This window comes from Engystomops pustulosus, chromosome 7 (genome assembly GCF_040894005.1).
Source record: "Engystomops pustulosus chromosome 7, aEngPut4.maternal, whole genome shotgun sequence".
Classification (NCBI taxonomy): Eukaryota; Metazoa; Chordata; class Amphibia; order Anura; family Leptodactylidae; genus Engystomops; species Engystomops pustulosus.
Genome location: NC_092417.1, coordinates 78,175,604 through 78,194,702, shown reverse-complemented (window position 1 = coordinate 78,194,702; position 19,099 = coordinate 78,175,604). Strand labels below are relative to the sequence as shown.

General features: G+C 42.3%; 1 protein-coding gene and 1 long non-coding RNA gene across 4 annotated transcripts; both read right to left on the bottom strand.

Annotated features, from left to right (window-relative positions):
- Positions 1-1,481: 1,481 nt before the first annotated feature.
- Positions 1,482-13,898, bottom strand: LOC140070456 (fibulin-7-like). 3 transcript variants are annotated; one of them, XM_072117000.1, is made up of 8 exons: positions 13,749-13,861; positions 10,525-10,602; positions 8,514-8,664; positions 8,269-8,439; positions 4,822-4,947; positions 3,735-3,872; positions 3,521-3,659; positions 1,482-2,451 (listed from the first exon to the last, which is right to left on the bottom strand). In XM_072117000.1, exons 1-8 carry the CDS (start codon positions 13,818-13,820, stop codon positions 2,091-2,093), a joined length of 1,236 nt encoding a protein of 411 aa, XP_071973101.1. In that variant the 5' UTR covers positions 13,821-13,861; the 3' UTR covers positions 1,482-2,090. The 3 variants fall into 3 exon arrangements, with proteins under 3 accessions (XP_071973101.1, XP_071973104.1, XP_071973102.1); XM_072117003.1 differs by having other exon boundaries at positions 10,525-10,562; positions 13,749-13,854; XM_072117001.1 differs by lacking the exon at positions 10,525-10,602 and having other exon boundaries at positions 13,749-13,898.
- Positions 13,899-17,202: 3,304 nt separating this feature from the next.
- Positions 17,203-19,064, bottom strand: LOC140070455 (uncharacterized). The gene is made up of 3 exons (XR_011848929.1): positions 18,994-19,064; positions 18,771-18,867; positions 17,203-17,370 (listed from the first exon to the last, which is right to left on the bottom strand). It is a non-coding gene; the product is annotated as an uncharacterized lncRNA (long non-coding RNA).
- Positions 19,065-19,099: the final 35 nt, after the last annotated feature.

Sequence of the window (19,099 nt, the reverse complement as noted above, 5' to 3'; positions counted from 1 at the left end):
CATTATAAGCCCTTGAATATGATGGTTTATTGTTACTGCCCACATGTGAACTAACATAATGACCCAACGTGCAAAGGAAGCTTCAAATTTTCCAAGACTGAATATGAATGGCCTATCCACCAACTGTATCTCTGCCTGTTTTAATAGGCGTTCTCATGCACTTGGGATTTCTTCTGTAGCTCCAACTGTTTCAGTGAAGTTTAGGCTGTACATTTCGGCACCCAATATTCTATTTATGTAGTCAGGGAGGAAATACCTATAAAACGCTGGAAAAAAAGTTAAAGGGGTATTCTCGTGTGGGCATTCACTTTCAGTTTCATTAATCTGCCATATACAAACATTTCTTCAATTGGATGTTCAAAAATGTTCCTGTGTGAAGATAATTTCTTATAAATGTAGTCATATGGTCCCTTAGAAACAAGACTGTGTCCTCGGATACGGCCAAGTCTGCTGGAGGGATTGCACAAAGAAACAAAAAGTTTTTGTGTATGAAATGTCCGGATGTTGCTACATGTCGTCCTGTGGTAATGATTGCTGAATCCAGGTGGTCAGGCAGGACTCTATAGCGCAAATCTGGCCACCGCTGCCAGTGTGTGACGTGGTCGTATCCGGGGAAGCCATCTTGTTTCTAAGGGACAACATGACTACATTTATGAGGAATTATCTTCACAAAGGAACATTTTTTTTATTAACATCCAATTGAAGAAATGTTTACATATGGCAAATGAATTTAATTAAATGTGAATGCCCAGATGGGAATACCCCTTTAAGAAGGTCCTCATCAAAGTAAATGAGGAATCGGAAAGCTGCCTCCAACTGCTTTCAATAACAATGAACTACATGCATGCAGTGACTGGGATTGGTAATAGCAAAATATCTTGGTATGTCTGGTTCGTTTTGTTTACATTTTGCTTATGTTTCTTGTTTATTCAGTTTTTTTTTTTTTTAACGCCAGCAACAAAAAATTGAGTTTTAAAATTGGTTAGAAAACATAGCACCTGGTTCCTCAGCCTCATCAGTAGGAAAAAACGCATACTTTTTTTTTTTTGTGCAGAACCATAGACTTCCATGGCTATTTTCACAGACAACATCCGTGGGGAAAAAAATGTAGAAACACCAATAGAATACAATGGCTTAGTTGTTTTTTAATGGACTGCTTAAAAATGGCCCAAAAATGGGTTCAAAACGCCACATGTGCCGTTGGCCTTAGAAAAACAGTGCCACTGTGAAAAAGCCTTCAACAATAAGGTTCTTATTGACATGTTTTTTAATCATCCATTACACAAAAGTGATACTAAAAGTAATCAGAAAGCTTTATAAACCACAATGGTGCACTAATGAAAACTGCAAGTCTAGCATAGCTACAAATTTCTATAGTTATAGTTTTGGGAAGCTACATTGTAATCTCCTCCCTCTCCTCCCCCCCCCCCCCCCCTCAAAACAAAAAGGTGTTCATTGTGCAAAAAAACAACAAAATCCTATTGACGTGATATCAATATATTTTGCTTTTACAAACTACGCAACAAAACAAGACCCCATACAGCATTAGCAAAAGAAAATCAAAAAGTTAAAGTTTTTAGCTGCAGAGCATTTTATTGCAGTGATGAAGCTTTATGCAAGTGAGTGGCGCTACCCACATGTAGTCTGTAAACTCCAGTATGTGGCTGCGGGTGCACTGGGCACACACGTCCACTGTGCTCTCCTGAGTCTTGAGGCTGCTTCCATACTGAAGGCACAGGTTTATGGAGAATATGTTATTCCTGGAATCTGCCACCCCCTGGCTCTGTTTGCCTGACAAATTAGTCCCAACAAACTCTCCTTTGTCAGTTTCCTCCTGCGCTGCAGCCCTGTCCTTGTGTTACCCTAAAAACCTTCCGCCTAACATGCGCCTGTGCGATCCTCAGCGGTAAAAACATGTTTATTTACCAGTCTCCTGGAATTAGCATAGAAAACAAGCAGTGATGTAAAACAACCCCTCACTGTTAACTCTTTCATAGCTTTAGAACTTTTCTGTGCAGATTATATAAACCTTTCATAGCCATTTAGTGCATAAGCTGTGCTGTGTATTTCACCCTCCACATGCTAAGTACCTAAAATGTGAACTGTGACACAAATAGTGTGACCGTAAATACGTGTCTACCCAGGATCCCTTGCGGTGACATCTCGGCCATCTCTACGTCCACCTGTATCTCTGCCGGTCCACTCACTGACTTGGTGAGGAGCAGCTCTCCTCGGTGTCTGCCGGCTTGTCGTACCTCCAGGCCGCGATGTGCTTTTCCCCTTGTAAGTGTAAAACGCTGACTGTCTCCCTGAGAGCGAGGAGCAGTCATGGTGAACAGGACCCTCGGCACTGGCAGTTGGGATTGTAAAGGGATGTAGTGGAAGGAGATGGAATGGGGGGCATCCATGCAACTGCTGCTTCCTAGGGGGCAGGGTGTCCGCTCACACTGGCTGCATGGAGACACAATGGAGAAGTATCAATCAGTCACTGTCAATCATATGTAGGTGCTCTAGGAAGGGACCCAAGACACAGTCTTAACAGTGCAGAGAACTCCATGCATCATTCACAGACTGACCGACAAGCAGGGACTCCATGCATCACATATCACTATAAACATTCCCTGTACTGTGGTCAGTCCATGAAAGAGGACACAGAGGGGGTCATTTACTAAGGGCCCGATTCGTGTTTTCCCAACGTGTTACCCAAATATTTCCGATTTGCGCCGATTGTACCTGAATTGCCCCGGGATTTTGGTGCACACGATCGGATTGTGGCGCATCGGCGCCGGCATGTGCGCAACGGAAATCGGGGGGCGTGGCCGAACGAAAACCCGACGTATTCTGAAAAACCGCCGCATTTAAGAACGGAAAATGGGTCGCTCGGTACGCGCTTACCTTCACTCAGCCCGAGCCGGTGAACTCCAGCGCGTTCAGATGCTTTTCAGCGCAGCAGCGCCACCTGGTGGACGGCGGAGGAACTACCTTATTAAATCCCGGCCGGACCCGAATCCAGCGCAGAGAACGCGCCGCTGGATCGCGAATGGACCGGGTAAGTAAATCTGCCCCATAGTGTACTGCGATTCAAAGACCAAATACTGGTTTTCTTTAACTGCTCTTACTCTGACCAAAGACTACACAAGAGGATAACGGCGATAACCACGAGTTTTCATACTACATACTTATGCCTCGTGTACATGACCATTGCTTGGGTTTGTGTGCTAGCACATTTACTAATATAGGATCATGACGACAGTCATGGATGCCATGGCCCAGTGCATGAGGTGACTGCCTGGGCCCAGCACTATATAAAGTAGCTACTGTTCCTGCCCAAGTTTCCCCGTGCCAATGACATATGGACCACGTGAGAGTTGTTTGCGGCCCACAATCAGCACGTTTGTGTGCATGTGGTCTGATAAGGATGGTATATCTACAAGGGGCCCAGCAGTGCATTCACAGGGGCAATCCAAACCTGTAGTGCCATTAATGGCGAAAACCCATGGTCCTGATTACATGTACTCACTGGCCAGAGATCTTGACATACGTCACATTCATTTTGGGCTTGGGACACTCTGGTCGAACACAGGTGAATCCTCCATATAGATTAACACATTGTTCTCCTCCAGTACAAGCTGAACGATTAGAGACACATTCGTCTATGTCTAGTGAAGAGAAGAATCAAGTGACAGGAGTGACATACAGACAGGTAATACCCTAAATATTATCATCCATCTTACCTTTACAACTGTTAGGGTGTGCGTCCAGGAGATATCCCCGTGGACACACACAGTTGTATGACCCAAGTGTGTTCACACATTCATGCACACAGATCTTTGATCCTGCTTTTCCTTGGTACAAATCACATTCATCTATATCTGGAGGATATAAGGATAGAAAAACTGGTGAAGACTCTCTGCAAATAAGCAAGGGGGGATATCAAGGCTTGTACTAGCATAAGGAATTGAGACCCCCACCTTATGCCACCTCCACACCAAGCATTAGCTATAGCCTGCGCCAGTTCCAGATTCAGGTTATAGAGTAATTCTACATTAGCTTTTGATATAAATCCCCTCCAAATTAATTTTTATGGGAACATGTTTGTTTTTTCCACAGATCTGTGTAGGAGCCATATGGCCAAGCCAGAAAACTCGGAGCAGGCTGCATTCCTACCCATTTTCGCCACTCAGACATTTTTGTTTGCTGTTATCGGCGTGTGAGCAGACTTCAATGTCTGATGACATGTGGGCCACGAACAACAGACCCTTGATGCCTTGATGCCTTGTTTGTGGCCCAAGAAGAGGGGGTGCCTTTCTGGCTGTGAGAGTTTGTTACCAAGCATCATATTTTCCCACAAAGGTAAGTTAGGCACTATCCACGGGATAAGGCCTAACTTAATAATCAGTGGGGGTCTCAGTGCTGCTCGGCAATCTCAGTCAGCTCCATAGAGATTAATAAAGCAGAACAGTCATGCGTGGCCGTCTGCTCCATTAGTATAACTTGCCTTCGTGGGAAAGCCCTTTTAAGCTTCAGGCTAATGTCTGCAATAACAGAAAGATATGAATTGCTGCTATTGTAAGTGCTCAAATGCTGTACATACAGTACAGTATGGGTACAGTTTGCTAATGTTAGGAGGTTAAAGGACCTGAGATGATATCACTCTGGTCACATGACATAAATGTAACAGAAAGCAGAGCTGTCAATCAAAATAATGGGGTTTGGTTTACTGTCAGCCTGGGAGAGGGAAGAGTCAAAGCCAGAAGACATGAGTCAGAAAAGCTGTCAGGATGTTAACATTCTGGTGACAGGTCTTCTTTAAGCAGTTACCTTGACACAGGCCTCCACTCTGGATGACATACCCAGGGTCACAAGCACAGTGCTGAATTCCCTGGAAGGTGGAACAATCAGCTGGTCTCAGGGTTGTGAATGTGGTGTTGGCTACAGACATCAGTTCTGTTGACAGACAGAGAATATGGGAGTGAAATATGGAAAAATGGAAAATTAGTCCTCATAACTGTTTTGCGTTCCCTTGATTGTAAACAAGGATGTTTAGTTATAACCAATATTTGATCATACATTTTGAAAACCCATCTGTCCTGCACTGCCTACAATACGCGATAACTGCACTGCTCTGCTCCCTCACCATGTGTCTCCATCTACCCTCCCATATAGATTGTGAGCCCTCTCCTGAAGGGTCCTTCTCCTACTTGTTCCAGATCTCTGTAGTTTCTGTATTTGTACTTCTATTTGTTCTTGTCTTAATGTACAGTCATGGCCAAAAGTTTTGAGAATGATAAAAATGTTAATTTTTACTAAGTTTACTGCATGAGGTTTTAAATTGACAATTTGCTTATACTCCAGTATGTTATAAAGAGTGATCAGCTTAACAGCAATTAATTGCAAAGTCAATATTTGCCTAGAAAATGAACTTTTTCCCCCAAAATACATTTCAACTTCAACGCAGGCCTGGCCTTAAAAGGAGCAGCTAACATCGTTTCAGTGATTGCTCCAGTAAGACAGGGTTGAGTGTTGAGGACATGGCTGGAGATCAATCTGTCATGATTAAGTAAGAATCCCACCACTGGACACTTTAAAAGGAGGCTGGTGCGTGGCATCATTGTTTCTCTTCTGTTAACCATGGTTATCTCTAAAGAAACAAGTGCAGTCATCATTGCACTGCACAAAACTGGCCTAACAGGGAAGAGTATCACAGCTAGAAAGATTGCACCTCAGTCGACAATCTATTGCATCATCAAGGAATTTAAATTCAAAAGGTACAGGGAGTGGACTGCTGAGGACTGGGGTAAAGTCATTTTCTCTGATGAATCCCCTTTCCGATTGTTTGGAACATCTGGAAACAGCTTGTTCGGAGAAGACAAGGTGACCGATAGCACCAGTCTTGTCTCATGCCAACTGTAAAGCATCCTGCAACCATTCATGTGTGGGGTTACTTCTCAGCCAAGGGAATTGGCTCTCAAACAGTCTTGCCTAAAAACACATCCATGAATAAAGAATGGTACCAGAATGTCCTCCAAGAGCAACTTCTCCCAACCGTCCAAGAGCAGTTTGGTGATCAACAATGACTTCCAGCATGATGGAGCACCTTGCCATAAAGCAAAGGTGATAACTGAATGGCCCAGGGAACAAAACATAGAGATTTTGGGTCCATGGCCTGGAAACTTAATCCCATTGAGAACTTATGGTCAATCATCAAGAGGCGGGTGAACAAACAAAAACCAACAAATTGTGACAAAATGCAAGCATTGATTGTGCAAGAATGGACGGCTATCAGTATTTGGTCCAGAAGTAGATTGAGAGCTGCCAGGGAGAATTGCAGAGGTCCTGAAGAAGAAGGGTCAACACTGCAAGTATTGACTTGCTGGATTAACTCATTCTGTCAATAAAAGCTTTTGTTACAATAAAACAAGAAAATACAATATCTGTGTCATTCTCAAAACGTATTGCCATAACTGTAATGTATATGGATACCTTATTGATTGTACAGCACCATGGAATTAATGGTGCTCTATAAATGATAATGATAATAATAATTCTCTCTGCATATTTGCATAAACCTCTGCATAAACTTGGGTCAGGAAGTAAGAGCTCTACTGAGACTTTGCTAATTAGGTGCCTTGCAGGCATGTAGAGACTTACAGTCATTGATGATACACTAGGGGATTCTGGGAAATATGCAAATAAGTTTTCCATTATGGGAGAAGGAAAAAAAATGCTTCTTTAGCTACCTTGTAAGGCAGCCATCTTAACATCAAGCATGACTTTGAGGAAGCCTAGTGACATGGTGTGGGCTTTAATCCTGCATCATGTCATTAGGCTTTCTGAGTCATGCTTGATGTTAAAGGGGTTTTCCCACAAAGCAATGATAGGGCCAAACTTGCTGATCAGTGTTGGTCTCATGCTGAGATCCCTGCAGATCGTGTAAACGAGTGGTTCGTAGGACCCCTTGCTGCTCCTCAGTCTAATGGAGCAGCAACCGCCCATGACCATTCTGCTCCATTAATCTCTATATAGCTGACGGATATATCGATAAGCGTGTTGCTTGTCAATTTCTGTCAGCTCCATAGAGATTAATGCAGCAGAATGGTCATGCACTCCTAACTTTGCTTTGTGGGAAAACCCCTTTAAGGGAGCTGCCTTACAAGGTAGCTAAAGAGGCATAGTTTTCCTTATCCTGAAAAACCTATTTGCATATTATTTATTATTATTTAGCATATACACCACCTTTTGCTATAGGTTTTCTTATGTGCATGTACCCTTGCTCATGCCCTGGTGTTAGGGGGCGTCAAACAGAGCATCTGAGGAGAATCTCCTCTTTCAAATGAATCTAAAATTGTGTTTCTAGGTGTGAGGGAACCAGAGATATTCACGTTTAAAGAGAGAATTTGGTGAGATTTTTATATATAAAAATCACTCCTGACAGTACTCTAACAGTTAATGCAGTTATTTACTAAGGATAGCGGATCCCACTTTTGTCGGACTTTGCACCATTTTCGCAATTTGCGCAGCTTTGACAGGTATTTAACAGGGGTCTGCGATGGGATTGTTTCACACGCGATAGGATTTTGGCGCAGCTTTCCTGGCTTTCATGCGACAGAAATTGGGGTCCGTGCCGTCAGATGATCCGACTGATGTAGACTGAGCACGGGATTTAAGATTCAAATTGTGTCGCAAGACAATGCACTTACATGAACCAGGAAGAAGGTGGTGAACTCTGGCGGACCTGAGCGGGGAGCGATACATTCAATATATTAGGTGCACGATCTTAGTGAATCGCGGCACAGTACATTATCGTCGGACAATTCGCTTTCCGTGAACTTCGCGGACCAGGAAAGTAAACACCTAGAAACACAAATTTAGATTCATATAAAAGAGGAGACTCTCCTCTTCCATGGGAAAAAAGAAGTGAGATTCACAGAGCAAAAGATATTGCCCTCTAAAGTGTGCCCCCCATCCAGATTCTTAGCCGGCTTCTTTCTCATTCCTCCCCTCTTTTCCATTCCACTCTTGTTGTCTTTCGCCCCTTCTCTCTTGCTTCATTCTGTACTCCTGCAACTGTGCTTTATCCCAGATCCACAAATGTTACATGATTTTTAACTCTCAGTGTAAATGCCTCATTAAGTTCATAATATAAAATATCCCTATGTGTAAAGCTTTCTTCTACAGGTCAGGGCATAATACCCTGAAAGCATACACCCTAAACCAAAATAGAAATCAAAACTTTTCCACAATCCCCATACAGTCCCTGCATAATACCGCTGCAGATGGCAGGCTGTCCACTCCAGGTCTGGTTGTTCATGCAGGTTCTGGATTCGGAGCCAGTCAGCTGGTACCCTGGATCACATAGGAAATGCAGCTCATGGCCTGCCTTCAACTTTCTGCCCAGTACCCGACCATGACGTGGTGGCTTTAACGGTGGACAAGAGTCTACAGAGTGATAAAAGAGTGGGTAGAAAATCAAGAGTCTGGTAAATTTTGGGGGTTAGGAATTAAGCACTAACCTTTATCCTCTTGTCTTTGTAGTTGCCCCTTGAGCTGATTGAGTCTTCTGCTGAGTGTCCTCATCCCCCGCAGGTACGAGGCTTCATGGTCAGTTAGCAGCTTTTGAACCTGACGCAGGACTTTGAGTGCCTCACGCTGTTCGGGACAGGCCTGGGGGCAAAGAGCATTGAATCTGTCCGGTACCTGACTTACTGTGACTCCTATATCTAACTAAAATAATGCTTCATCGTAATCTCATCCCCAGATGTGATAAAAATCTGTTTAACAGCTTTTTAGTGTCCAGACAGTATAAAATATTAATGGACATCATTCTACTGTAATCAGGTTATTTTAGTAAACTCTCCATTGACCCTTATGGTGTATACATCTAGAGGGAGAGAAATAGGTGATTGTAAAATCATATTGTAAGACTTGTTAGAGATGATGATGTGATGTACTATGAGATACATTATTGATTTCCTTGGGTAAAGCACAGTGCCTCATCTGCCATGAGGCCAGTTAAGCCTTTGGCCTCAGGGCGGCTTTGTGCTGTAAATCAAAATGGTGGCCGCATGAGCTTTGCCCTCATTCTTATTGTATTACCTGACAATGTTATTACTTTTTATGCCTTATTTTTGTATATACACCCCATGATATAAAGTGCTGTGGAATATGATTAGCTTTGGTAACGTAAAGGGTTAGTCTCGTTGCTGGTTAGTTTCACCTCACCATTGACCTATTAAACTGCAAAGCAGTAAGCAGGGTGGTCTGGTCTGTATGCAAAAAACATACCATGGGTAGTAACTGGTTAAAGTACCTGTGAACATTGATATTTCCTCCTCCAGGAGTGGCATGAGATAACCATTGCTTGCTCGAAGTGTACCTGTCATGGGTGTAACTAGTAGAGACAGGGCCCCTGTCCCAGTAGCTTCTGACCACATGGGGTAAGTACATAGAAGAAATTACAGATGAGAGATCTGTAGTCCTGTTGTTCTGTTGTCACCTCCCTCTACCCTGATTTCATGCTGTGTACTGTGGAAGCTGTGCACTGTTATATACATATTGGGGGGTCATTTACTAAGGGCCCGAATCGCTTTTTTTCGTCGGGTTTCCCAAATTTTTCCGATATGCTCCGAATTGCTTGGGTTTTTGGTGCACACGATCGGATTGTGGCGCATCGGCGTCGGTATGCACGCGAAGGAAATCGGGGGGGCGTGGCAGTCGGGAAACCCAACAGATTTGGAAAAACTGCGGAATTTTAAAAAAAAAATGTAGCTTGACACGCGCTTACCTGCACCCAGCAGCGGATGGAAGAACTCCAGTGAATTCCGGTGAACTTCAGCGCAGCAGCGACACCTGGTGGAAATCGGGCACACTACCTCAGTGAATCGCCGGAAACCCGAATCCTTGACTGAGAACGCGCCGCTGGATCGCGACAGGACCGGGTAAGTAAATCTGCCCCATTATGTTGTACGATGTGCACATCCCCCATTCTGTAGTATGTAAGGTCAGATGCTGGGGCACCCTGACTGTGTGGGCCCCATACAGCTGCTATGGCTGTTACCGCTGTAGTTACACCCCTGGTACCTATTTTACTAGCTGCCCTATAGAGGTAAGGCTATGGGGTAAGAATCCATATCATTGGGAAAGAGCATGCTGCAGCCAGACTCCAAGTATAATCAGGACACTGTGCACTGCCAGGGCTATAGACTGGACTTACAGAATGATTCATTTCAACAGTATGTAACTTGTTAAATGGCAGCTATATGTACATAGGTATAAATCTGTATACAGTATATTTATAAATACACATAATAATATGGGGGGAGATTCATTAGAAGTGTCTGAGTTAAAACTGTTCTAGTTGCCAATGGAAACCAATCAGAGCCCTGCATTAATTTTGTAAACAGCTGTTTGAAAATGAAAGCTGAGCTCTGATGATGATTGAAATGTTATACAGCATGAGATATAGAAATTATATTGTGAACTGCGGGGATCAAAGATGACGGGCCTTACCTACTGAATACTCACCTGTCCCTCACAGTCACCCAGCAGCTGGAGGGAGACACCTAGAAGAAGGACAGTCTTCAGCATTGTGTCTGTGCAAACCTGAAATCAGATGTCAGATGTTCTCTTGTAGCTCTGGATGGTAATAGAGGAGCCTCCCAAAGCTCTCAAGTGCTCCATGATAGTTAACAATTTCATGTAATCTCATAATATGGGTGGGCATACCATAACTGCAGGGCCGGCGCTATGAGTAGGCAAAGTGGGCAATTGTCTTGGGCCCTCTGGAAGGGGAGAATGTATTCTTTCAAATGAATCTGGAATTGTGTTTCTAGGTGCCATGGATCCAAAGATATTCAGGTTTAACCCCTTAACGCCACAGCCCTTTTTTGTTTTTGCGTTTTCATTTTCACTCCCTGCCTTCAAAAATCTGTAACTTTTTTATTTTTCCATGTACAGAGCTGTGTGATGGCTTATTTTCTGCGTAACAAATTACACTTCAAAATGTTGGTATTTAATATTCCATGTCGTGTACTGGGAAGTGGGAAAAAAATTCCAAATGCAGTGAAATTGGTAAAAAAACGCATTTGTGCCGTATTCTTATGGGCTTGGATTTTATGGATTTCACTGTGCGCCCCAAATGGCATGTCTACTTTATTCTTTGGGTCGGTAGGATTACGGGGATAACAAATTTATATAGGTTTTATAATGTTTTCATACATTTAAAAAAATTAAAACCTGTACAAAAATTTTTGGGGGAATTTGCCATCTTCTGGGGCTAATAACTTTTTTTATACTTTGGTGTATGGAGCTGTGGGTGGTGCCGTTTTTTGCGGATTTTGATGACGTTTACAATGTTATCATTTTTAGGACTGTGCAACCTTTTGATCACTTTTTATAGAATTCTTTTTTTTTTAAATGGCAAAAAAGTGCCATTTTCAAAAAAGCGCGATTTTCCGTTACGGGGTTAATATTTTGATAGATCGGGCATTTTTGAAAGCGTCGATACCTAATGTGTTTATGATTTTTACTGTTTATTTATATTTATATCAGTTCTAGGGAAAGGGGGGTGATTTGAGTTTTTAGTTTTTTTTTAATTATATTTTTTTTTAAAACTTTTTTTTAATTTTTATTTTTACTACATTTCAGACTCCCAAGGGTACATTAACCTTAGGTTGTCTGTAGGATCCTATCATATACTGCCATACTACAGTATGGCAGTATATGGGGATTTTACTCCTCATACATTACAATGTGCTGATAGCACATTGTAATGAATGAGTTGAAACGAAGTATCCTCGGGTCTTCGTGAAACCCGAGGCCACCAAGGCCATCAGCCCGAAAACACTCGCGATCGATTTTGGCCCGCGAGCCCTCTCCATGTACCGGGACCCGGCATGTGACTTAATACTACGTCACATGTCGGTAAGGGGATAAAGTGAGAATATCAGGTGACATATTTATATATAAAAATCACTCCCGCCGGCAGTTTGACAGTTAATATCTCAATTTTTTTTGACACTTAGAAACATAAATTTAGATTCATATAAAAGAGGAGACTCTCTTCTTTCATAGGAAATAAGAAGTGATGTTCTATGTGTCACAGAGCCAGAGATACAGCCCCCTGAAGTGTAGCCCCTCCAGATTCTTAGCCATCAGGCTGCAGGGAGAATTTGCTGCACACAGGAGCTGCTGCTCCTCACAGATAATGGAAATATTCACTTTATATGTTACTACATTTTGAGAAGGGATAATATCAACTAATATTCATGTTTTTAACCCTTCTCTATCCAGAACTATCTAAGTATACCTCTTTCTCTCTTATTGCCTTTTGTTTTGTGATTAGTTTTTTTTTTTTGTTGCAAAAATCGATCCTCTGTGTCTAATGTGGCTAAATATTTACACCGCAACCCAGAACATGTCCATAAAGTTATATGTAACACCAAAAACACACACATGTTCTGGAATAAAGATTTTATTTCCCATCATCCTCCATTACTTACACCTATGTTATGACGTTCTCACTAACATTCTTATGAAGCGCGGAGGGTTCAGTTATTGTGCGGATAATACAATGGCGCACATATAAGTGACTTTTGTTATCTCATTAGCTTGGTTTATGGATATATAGTTATATATTTGGGTTACCATTGTGTAAGGAGCATACAATGATAGATCTGTGTGACGCTCAGTGCAATTTTCTGCAAAAATAGTTTGTTGTCTCCTGTGGATTTAACGTTCCCTTTGCTGCATATTTTGGTGAATATACACATGTGGGGTCTGTAGGATCTCATCACATCTTACTGTTTTAGGAAAGTATATTTTCTTCATATAAGTATCTGGATTTGTACATATTTTAGAGGAAATTTTGAATGTTATTTGCCAAATGCATCGCCTGGTTGTCTGCTTTAAAAATTATAGGTTTTATGGCGCCTTTACTTTTTATTCTGTTTTATTGATATATTTTGCAGGTTGTGACTGCCTTAAAATTTCTAGGTGAAAAGCAGATATCTAGATATTACAGTTTTAGTGCATCTAGAAATCTCTATCATCTTTCATATTTTTCTTCTATCATAATAATTATAATTAATAATTCTTTATTCATATAGGCTACACAGTGCTTGCCAGATCAGTCTCTGTCCCCGTGGGGCTCACAATCTATTCAACCTACCGGTAATTTTTTGGAGTGTGGAGGAAACCGGTGGACCCGGAGGAAACCCACGCAAACACATGCTTATACAAACTCTTTGCAGATGTTGACCAGCGCTGCAAGGCTGTAGTGCTAACCACTGAGCCACCATGCTGCCCATCAATCTCCCTATCATCTATCTCCTATAAAATTCTCCCATATTACAGTTTGTTTTACCATACTAAAAGGAGCCTCTTGCTGACTGTGACTGGTCATAAAATAGTTTTATTTTGGGGTCCCACTTTCAGTTTTTCCCAGGGCCCCAATTCGTCTAGAACGGGCCCTGCATAACTGTAACCTCTGCAAGTGTCCATCCTCACCACAAATAGGACATGCTCACTCCTATCCCTGTCCTTTAATTAAATAGTTGCTGAAAAACAAATGGCCCCTATATATCTTCTTATACAGAACAATTCTACACCATCATGATGCCTCCCGCATTGTCTCCAAGTAGTATCAAATCAACATCAGAAAATACAACATCTGTCTGAAACTAAGGCAACCACATATTTTCCCTCTATTAGGGCACAATTGGTAAACATAGTGTATCACCAACACTTACCTTTCGGGATCCACCAAGGAGAAGTGACAGTGCTGAGAGGATGGCATGTAGTGTGCGCTGCAGAAGACACATTACCTCCACATTCCTAGCTTCCAGGCGGGGTCATTTCCCAGCACAGTAAACATCGGAGCAGCAACAAGACTTGTTTGTTAGAACTCTGTCCGCAGAGCATCACTTCTCATCAAGTACACTATGCAGAGTGTTACATCTAACTACGCATCAATGACTACATGAGCTGCAGAACATTAACTGCAGAGCATTGCATCTTGTGAAATATATGACTAAACAGCAAGTCAATAACTATACCATTTCTCATCATAAATAATATGAGAATAATAATATACAGAGTGCATGAAGGAGCACTCTGTATACAGCTATAGATACAGCTGTGCACTGACCCCTGTACTATTATGTCACAAACAAAGCAAACCCCTTGGTCTCCCACTGATAACCTGGTTCTGCCAATTGGAATTAGACCCACAGGCAGCATTTAAATAGTGTCCTAAGCCCTGATTCATGAATATCATATTCAAATACTTAAATCTGAAGGAAAATTACTGGGCATAGGTGCACATTCCCATATAACAGTGGTGGCGAACCTATGGCACGGGTGCCAGAGGTGGCACTCGGAGCCCTCTCTATGGGCACCTGCGCCATCACCCTAGAGCAGAGTTCGCCAGACAGGACTCACGGACTCCTGCAGTCCCAAGCAGCCCAGGACCTTAGAAGGATACATTGATGATCTAAACTTCTTCTCCTTCCTTCTACTGTATTGGTGTCCTCAGGTGCCTATACAATTTAAACATGTGACAGAGCATGGAGTAATAAGTTACTGCTTAAATTGTCGTATCGGCACTTTGCGAAAAATACGTGGGTTTTGGTTGTTGTTTGGGCACTAGGTGTCTAAAAGGTTTGCCATCACTGCCATATAACATCCATGTAACCCAAGATTTCTATTGTGTGTATCGTGCAAGATACTGTCGCAACATACCCATCGGAGGCTGTCATAGTAGCCCTATCCTAGCACAGGCCTCATCCTTACCCATCAGGGTGAAACAAGAAGAGGCTCCCCCTGGGGCACTTATGGTAGCGGCTAGCCAGGGATTCACACCGAAAATGGAGATGAAGAAAACTCACGGTTCCTTTATTAGCCAATTATCTGTCTGGATCTATTTGGATAATAGTCATCTGGATGGCAAAAAACAGTAGTACGTGAGTGTGGACCTGTGGTTAGCTGGGCTGAAATTAATCTCTAGAAAGCAAGGTCGGCTCTACTGTACCAGCAGCATGAGCCTATATTTATATACGTTAGCTCAGTCTAGAATGTTCCAGGATTGCCAGCCAATCACAGCCTGCTTCATCTCAAGACGAATACATTTTAACGTAAATATACCAATAACTCTTTGGGGTCATACACATAAATAGGAATAATACACATTGTCCACATCTATTGCTGTCACTGGGTGGATATGTTGTACTTTAGGACATTGAAATGCAGCCTAGAGGATTTTACATACTATAACTGTACCTGGGAAAGATGGGTTAGGTTCTCTAACTAGCTGGGTACTCAAGTTGCAGAGAACAGTAGGGGAAACAGTCCTACTGTGTTCATTGAGCAAGGACTCCAGGCTTAAAGAATATTCACCATGAAAATCAAGCACAGTAAACCAACAACACTTACTCATGCCAATATTTTTATACTTGATATCCATGACCCCCTTCCTTCTAAAATCAACTTTTAAAAATATGTTATTGACACTGAAGGGATCTGATGACGTTATCAGAGGCCCTCAGTGCTGCAGATTCACCCTGTCTCAACCAACCTCCTGCTCTTTTACTCCTACCTCTACTTGTGCAGCCTGTGAATCTAAAGCACTGAGGGCATCTGAAAACACCCACCACAGCCCTTCAGGCTAATTAGAAGAAGGAGATGGGCAACCAGTGCAGTGACTGCCATAGACTGAAGGCATCTGTGTACTGTTTGGTCTGCAAGACAAGCCTGGCTGCTGCATTAAGAATAGATTGGAGAGGGGAAAGTTTAGTGAGTGGAAGAGCGATTAGTAGGGAGTTACAATAGTCTAATCGAGAGTGAATCACAGTAACAATTAGCATTTTAGAGGTTTCAATTATAAAGAAAATGGGCAGATCCTGGAGATGTTTCTCAGATGCACGTGGCAAGAGCGAGCAAGAAATTCAATATACAGTGCAAAGGAAAGGTCGAAGTCAAGTACAGCCCCAAGACAGCAGTTCTGCTGCCTCATATAGTCACCAAAATGATAGTATTACAGCCCCCCCAGGATACACAGCCTCTCCAACCCCCCCCCCCCCCCTGTATGCAAAGGCTTCTCCACCCCCCCCCCCCTGTATACACAGTCCCCCCCCCCCCCATATATTCACAACCTCTTCTTCTCCCCATGTGTACACAGCCTCTCCTTCCCCCCTGTATACATGGCCTCTCCTCCCCCCTGTATACACAGTCTTGGTTTTGGCTCTGTTTTCATGTATTATACAAGTCTGTGTGTGTATAACTATATCTATGGGGCACACATATCATTTGTTTTCCTTCGCGACTTTTCAAAGTTGGCCAGGAGGTCGGGATACTTCAGCAATGTATGTATGTATGTATGTATTTATGTATCTTTCTAAATTTGCTGTGTTGATACATGTGGTTTTTTTCTTTGTTTCTGATTTGCAGGGTATTTTAAAAAAATTTTGCGACGTTTTTAGCTCCCCTGCACCATGTTAGAATCATCTTTGAAAATGTAATTCAAGTGCAGAGTATGAACTTAGGCGTAGGCCACATTCTGATGAGAATACATTTGCAATTCAAATGCATTGGGCAAAACGCATCAAATGCATATGTGTTATGTAAGTAGCAACATGTGTTTTGTCTTTTAACATTAAAGGGGTTATCGGATAGGCTGTAATTTGCAGATTGGTGGGGATCATAGCGATGGGACCCTCATGGATCATGAGATGTACCCCCGTGCCTCCCCGAGATGACTGGAGCAGCCGATCGCACATGTGCGGGCTGCCCAGTTCATCTCTATGGAGCTGACAGAGATAGCTGAGCGCTGTACTTGCTAGATGGCAAGTTCAATTTAGGCTCAACAACATAAGGTCATTTCCAATGGGACCCACACCTTGAATAATTCAAATAAACCTAAACAACAGAGTGGTGTGCAAAAGAAAAAGGTCCATTCCATATTTGCATATCAAAATAATCTTACATTTATTGAAAAAGGAAGAAAAACACCAATAAAAACACTTAAAAAAAGCACATGTAAAGATACGTGCCACAATAAGGGAATGGTTATGATGCAACCAGTAGTATTCCCCTCCACACGAACTCCCTATGTGAACATATGCAAGGGAGAAAGGGGACTTGTACCTGAAACTTACATGGTGTACGGATATAATTAATCAAGCTAAAAAAAGAATACATATTCGGCATAATACAATATGTAATACACAGGTACTGTTAGTATAATTTAGAGGATATATACAGTAAGTGCATATAATATTATTAATTGAATTTTCTTCAATGTTGTTAGTGTTGATATTTGAATTCGAGTCTTGTGTAAGGTGCCAATGTGCAGGATCCCTAGGAGTGTGAAGATGCCTGTAAAAAATCAATTAATGTAAGAGGCAAAGAAAAAACAAAAATTTTAATTTATTAATAACTACAAAACAAAAAACCAAACTTTGTGTACCGCTTTTAATGGTGCATTATATTGCTTAGTGTTATAAGTATCCATACTATCATACAGGTGCATTGACTGGATGCCACATTGCATGGTGAGTATCATACTTTAAAGTATATGAATAGTATTCATTCATTTATTTTTCATTTTTGTATTATATTTTTTTTTTTGTAAACCTGTAAAAAGGAATTCTTCATTAAGTCCTCTCGGTGCCATGGACTGGGTTTGGAAAATCCACTTGGTTTCCTTCTGTAACAGTTGGGAAGTTGTACTTCCCCCTCTAATATTTAGCGAGATTTTCTCCAGACCCACTATCTGGATCCCTCTGCACTTACCTCCGTGGGACAACCCCTTTAATAGTGATTGTCAGGAACTCCAACACCAGAGTCCAAACACGGGGTGTACCTACTCTATGGAGTCCCAGAATTTAGCCCTTAAGCTCCACCCACTTCCACAAAATGGCGTCCAAAGCTCAATTTGCTCCACACATTCTCGGCACCCAGATCCAGTCACTGCCACCACCCACGAGTTACTTACGCAAAGAAGGCCGTAAGCACCTCAACCACACAGACAATGCACCCTGATGTTTTACATAGAACATGTACTCACTACATTTACTACTTATACTATGGTAATGTAATCCCTTCAGAAACTTAGATCCTTTAAAGGAAACCAACCACTTGATCCCAGCCGAAATGACCTCCTCACACCACCCTCTTGGCTCTTTACCACTGAACCCAGGACATATTTTGTTTAGGGACAAAAAACAATAGTTTAGGCAAAAAAAAGTATTTTATAATCTTTAGAAATGTGGCTTCAGCGCTTCACCCTGGCGATTCCATGCACCTAAAATATTTAATTATGCACGCCCCATCTCCATTGTGTTCCTCCTCCTTGGACCGAGAGCCGGTGCAGTCACTGATTCTTGTGCAGCCGGCCGCGACACATCTGATACCGTGTTGCCCGTGCTGACCTCCTGCCTGTCCCTGACTAGGAGATTGCCTGCCGTTCCCGTACCTCGATATTGGCTGCCACCAGCCGGTGGGAGAGAGCATCCACTACCTCCGATCCTGACGCACCCAATAATTTGTATACAGAATCAACATCCCTAAATTGATGTACAGTCATAACACCCCCCATTTATACATAACACCGTACCCCTCAGTCAGTAATCCATGTAAAATACAGTCATTCATAATCCGATAGGTAGCGCCCCCATTTATAAATCATTAGACAGGGCCCTCTGCTGGGGTAATTCTTCCCTTTCTAGTTAATCTGTAGCCAAAGGCAGCATACAAACGAGAGAAGGAGTACTCACCTCCGGCATCATTCACGTCTGTAGCTCTCCCATGGCAGTGTCATGTGGATGACACAGGAGCGTGATGAGTTCATCCGCACTGCATCATAAAGGGAACCTATCACCAGTAATGTGATTTTTGATGATTTTTTAATTTCCATTAGCCTATACTATTCTTATTTTTAAAATCCTTTATAAACATTATGAAAATTTCAGTAGTTTATATAAATTTAATTCACTTTACCTAGCTACCTGCCAGCAGCATGTGGGAAGGGGGCAACTGCAACCTTTGTATCCCTGTGTCTGTTAGTGATGGGTTGTTCTCGAACGAGCCGGCACAAAGAGCTGGC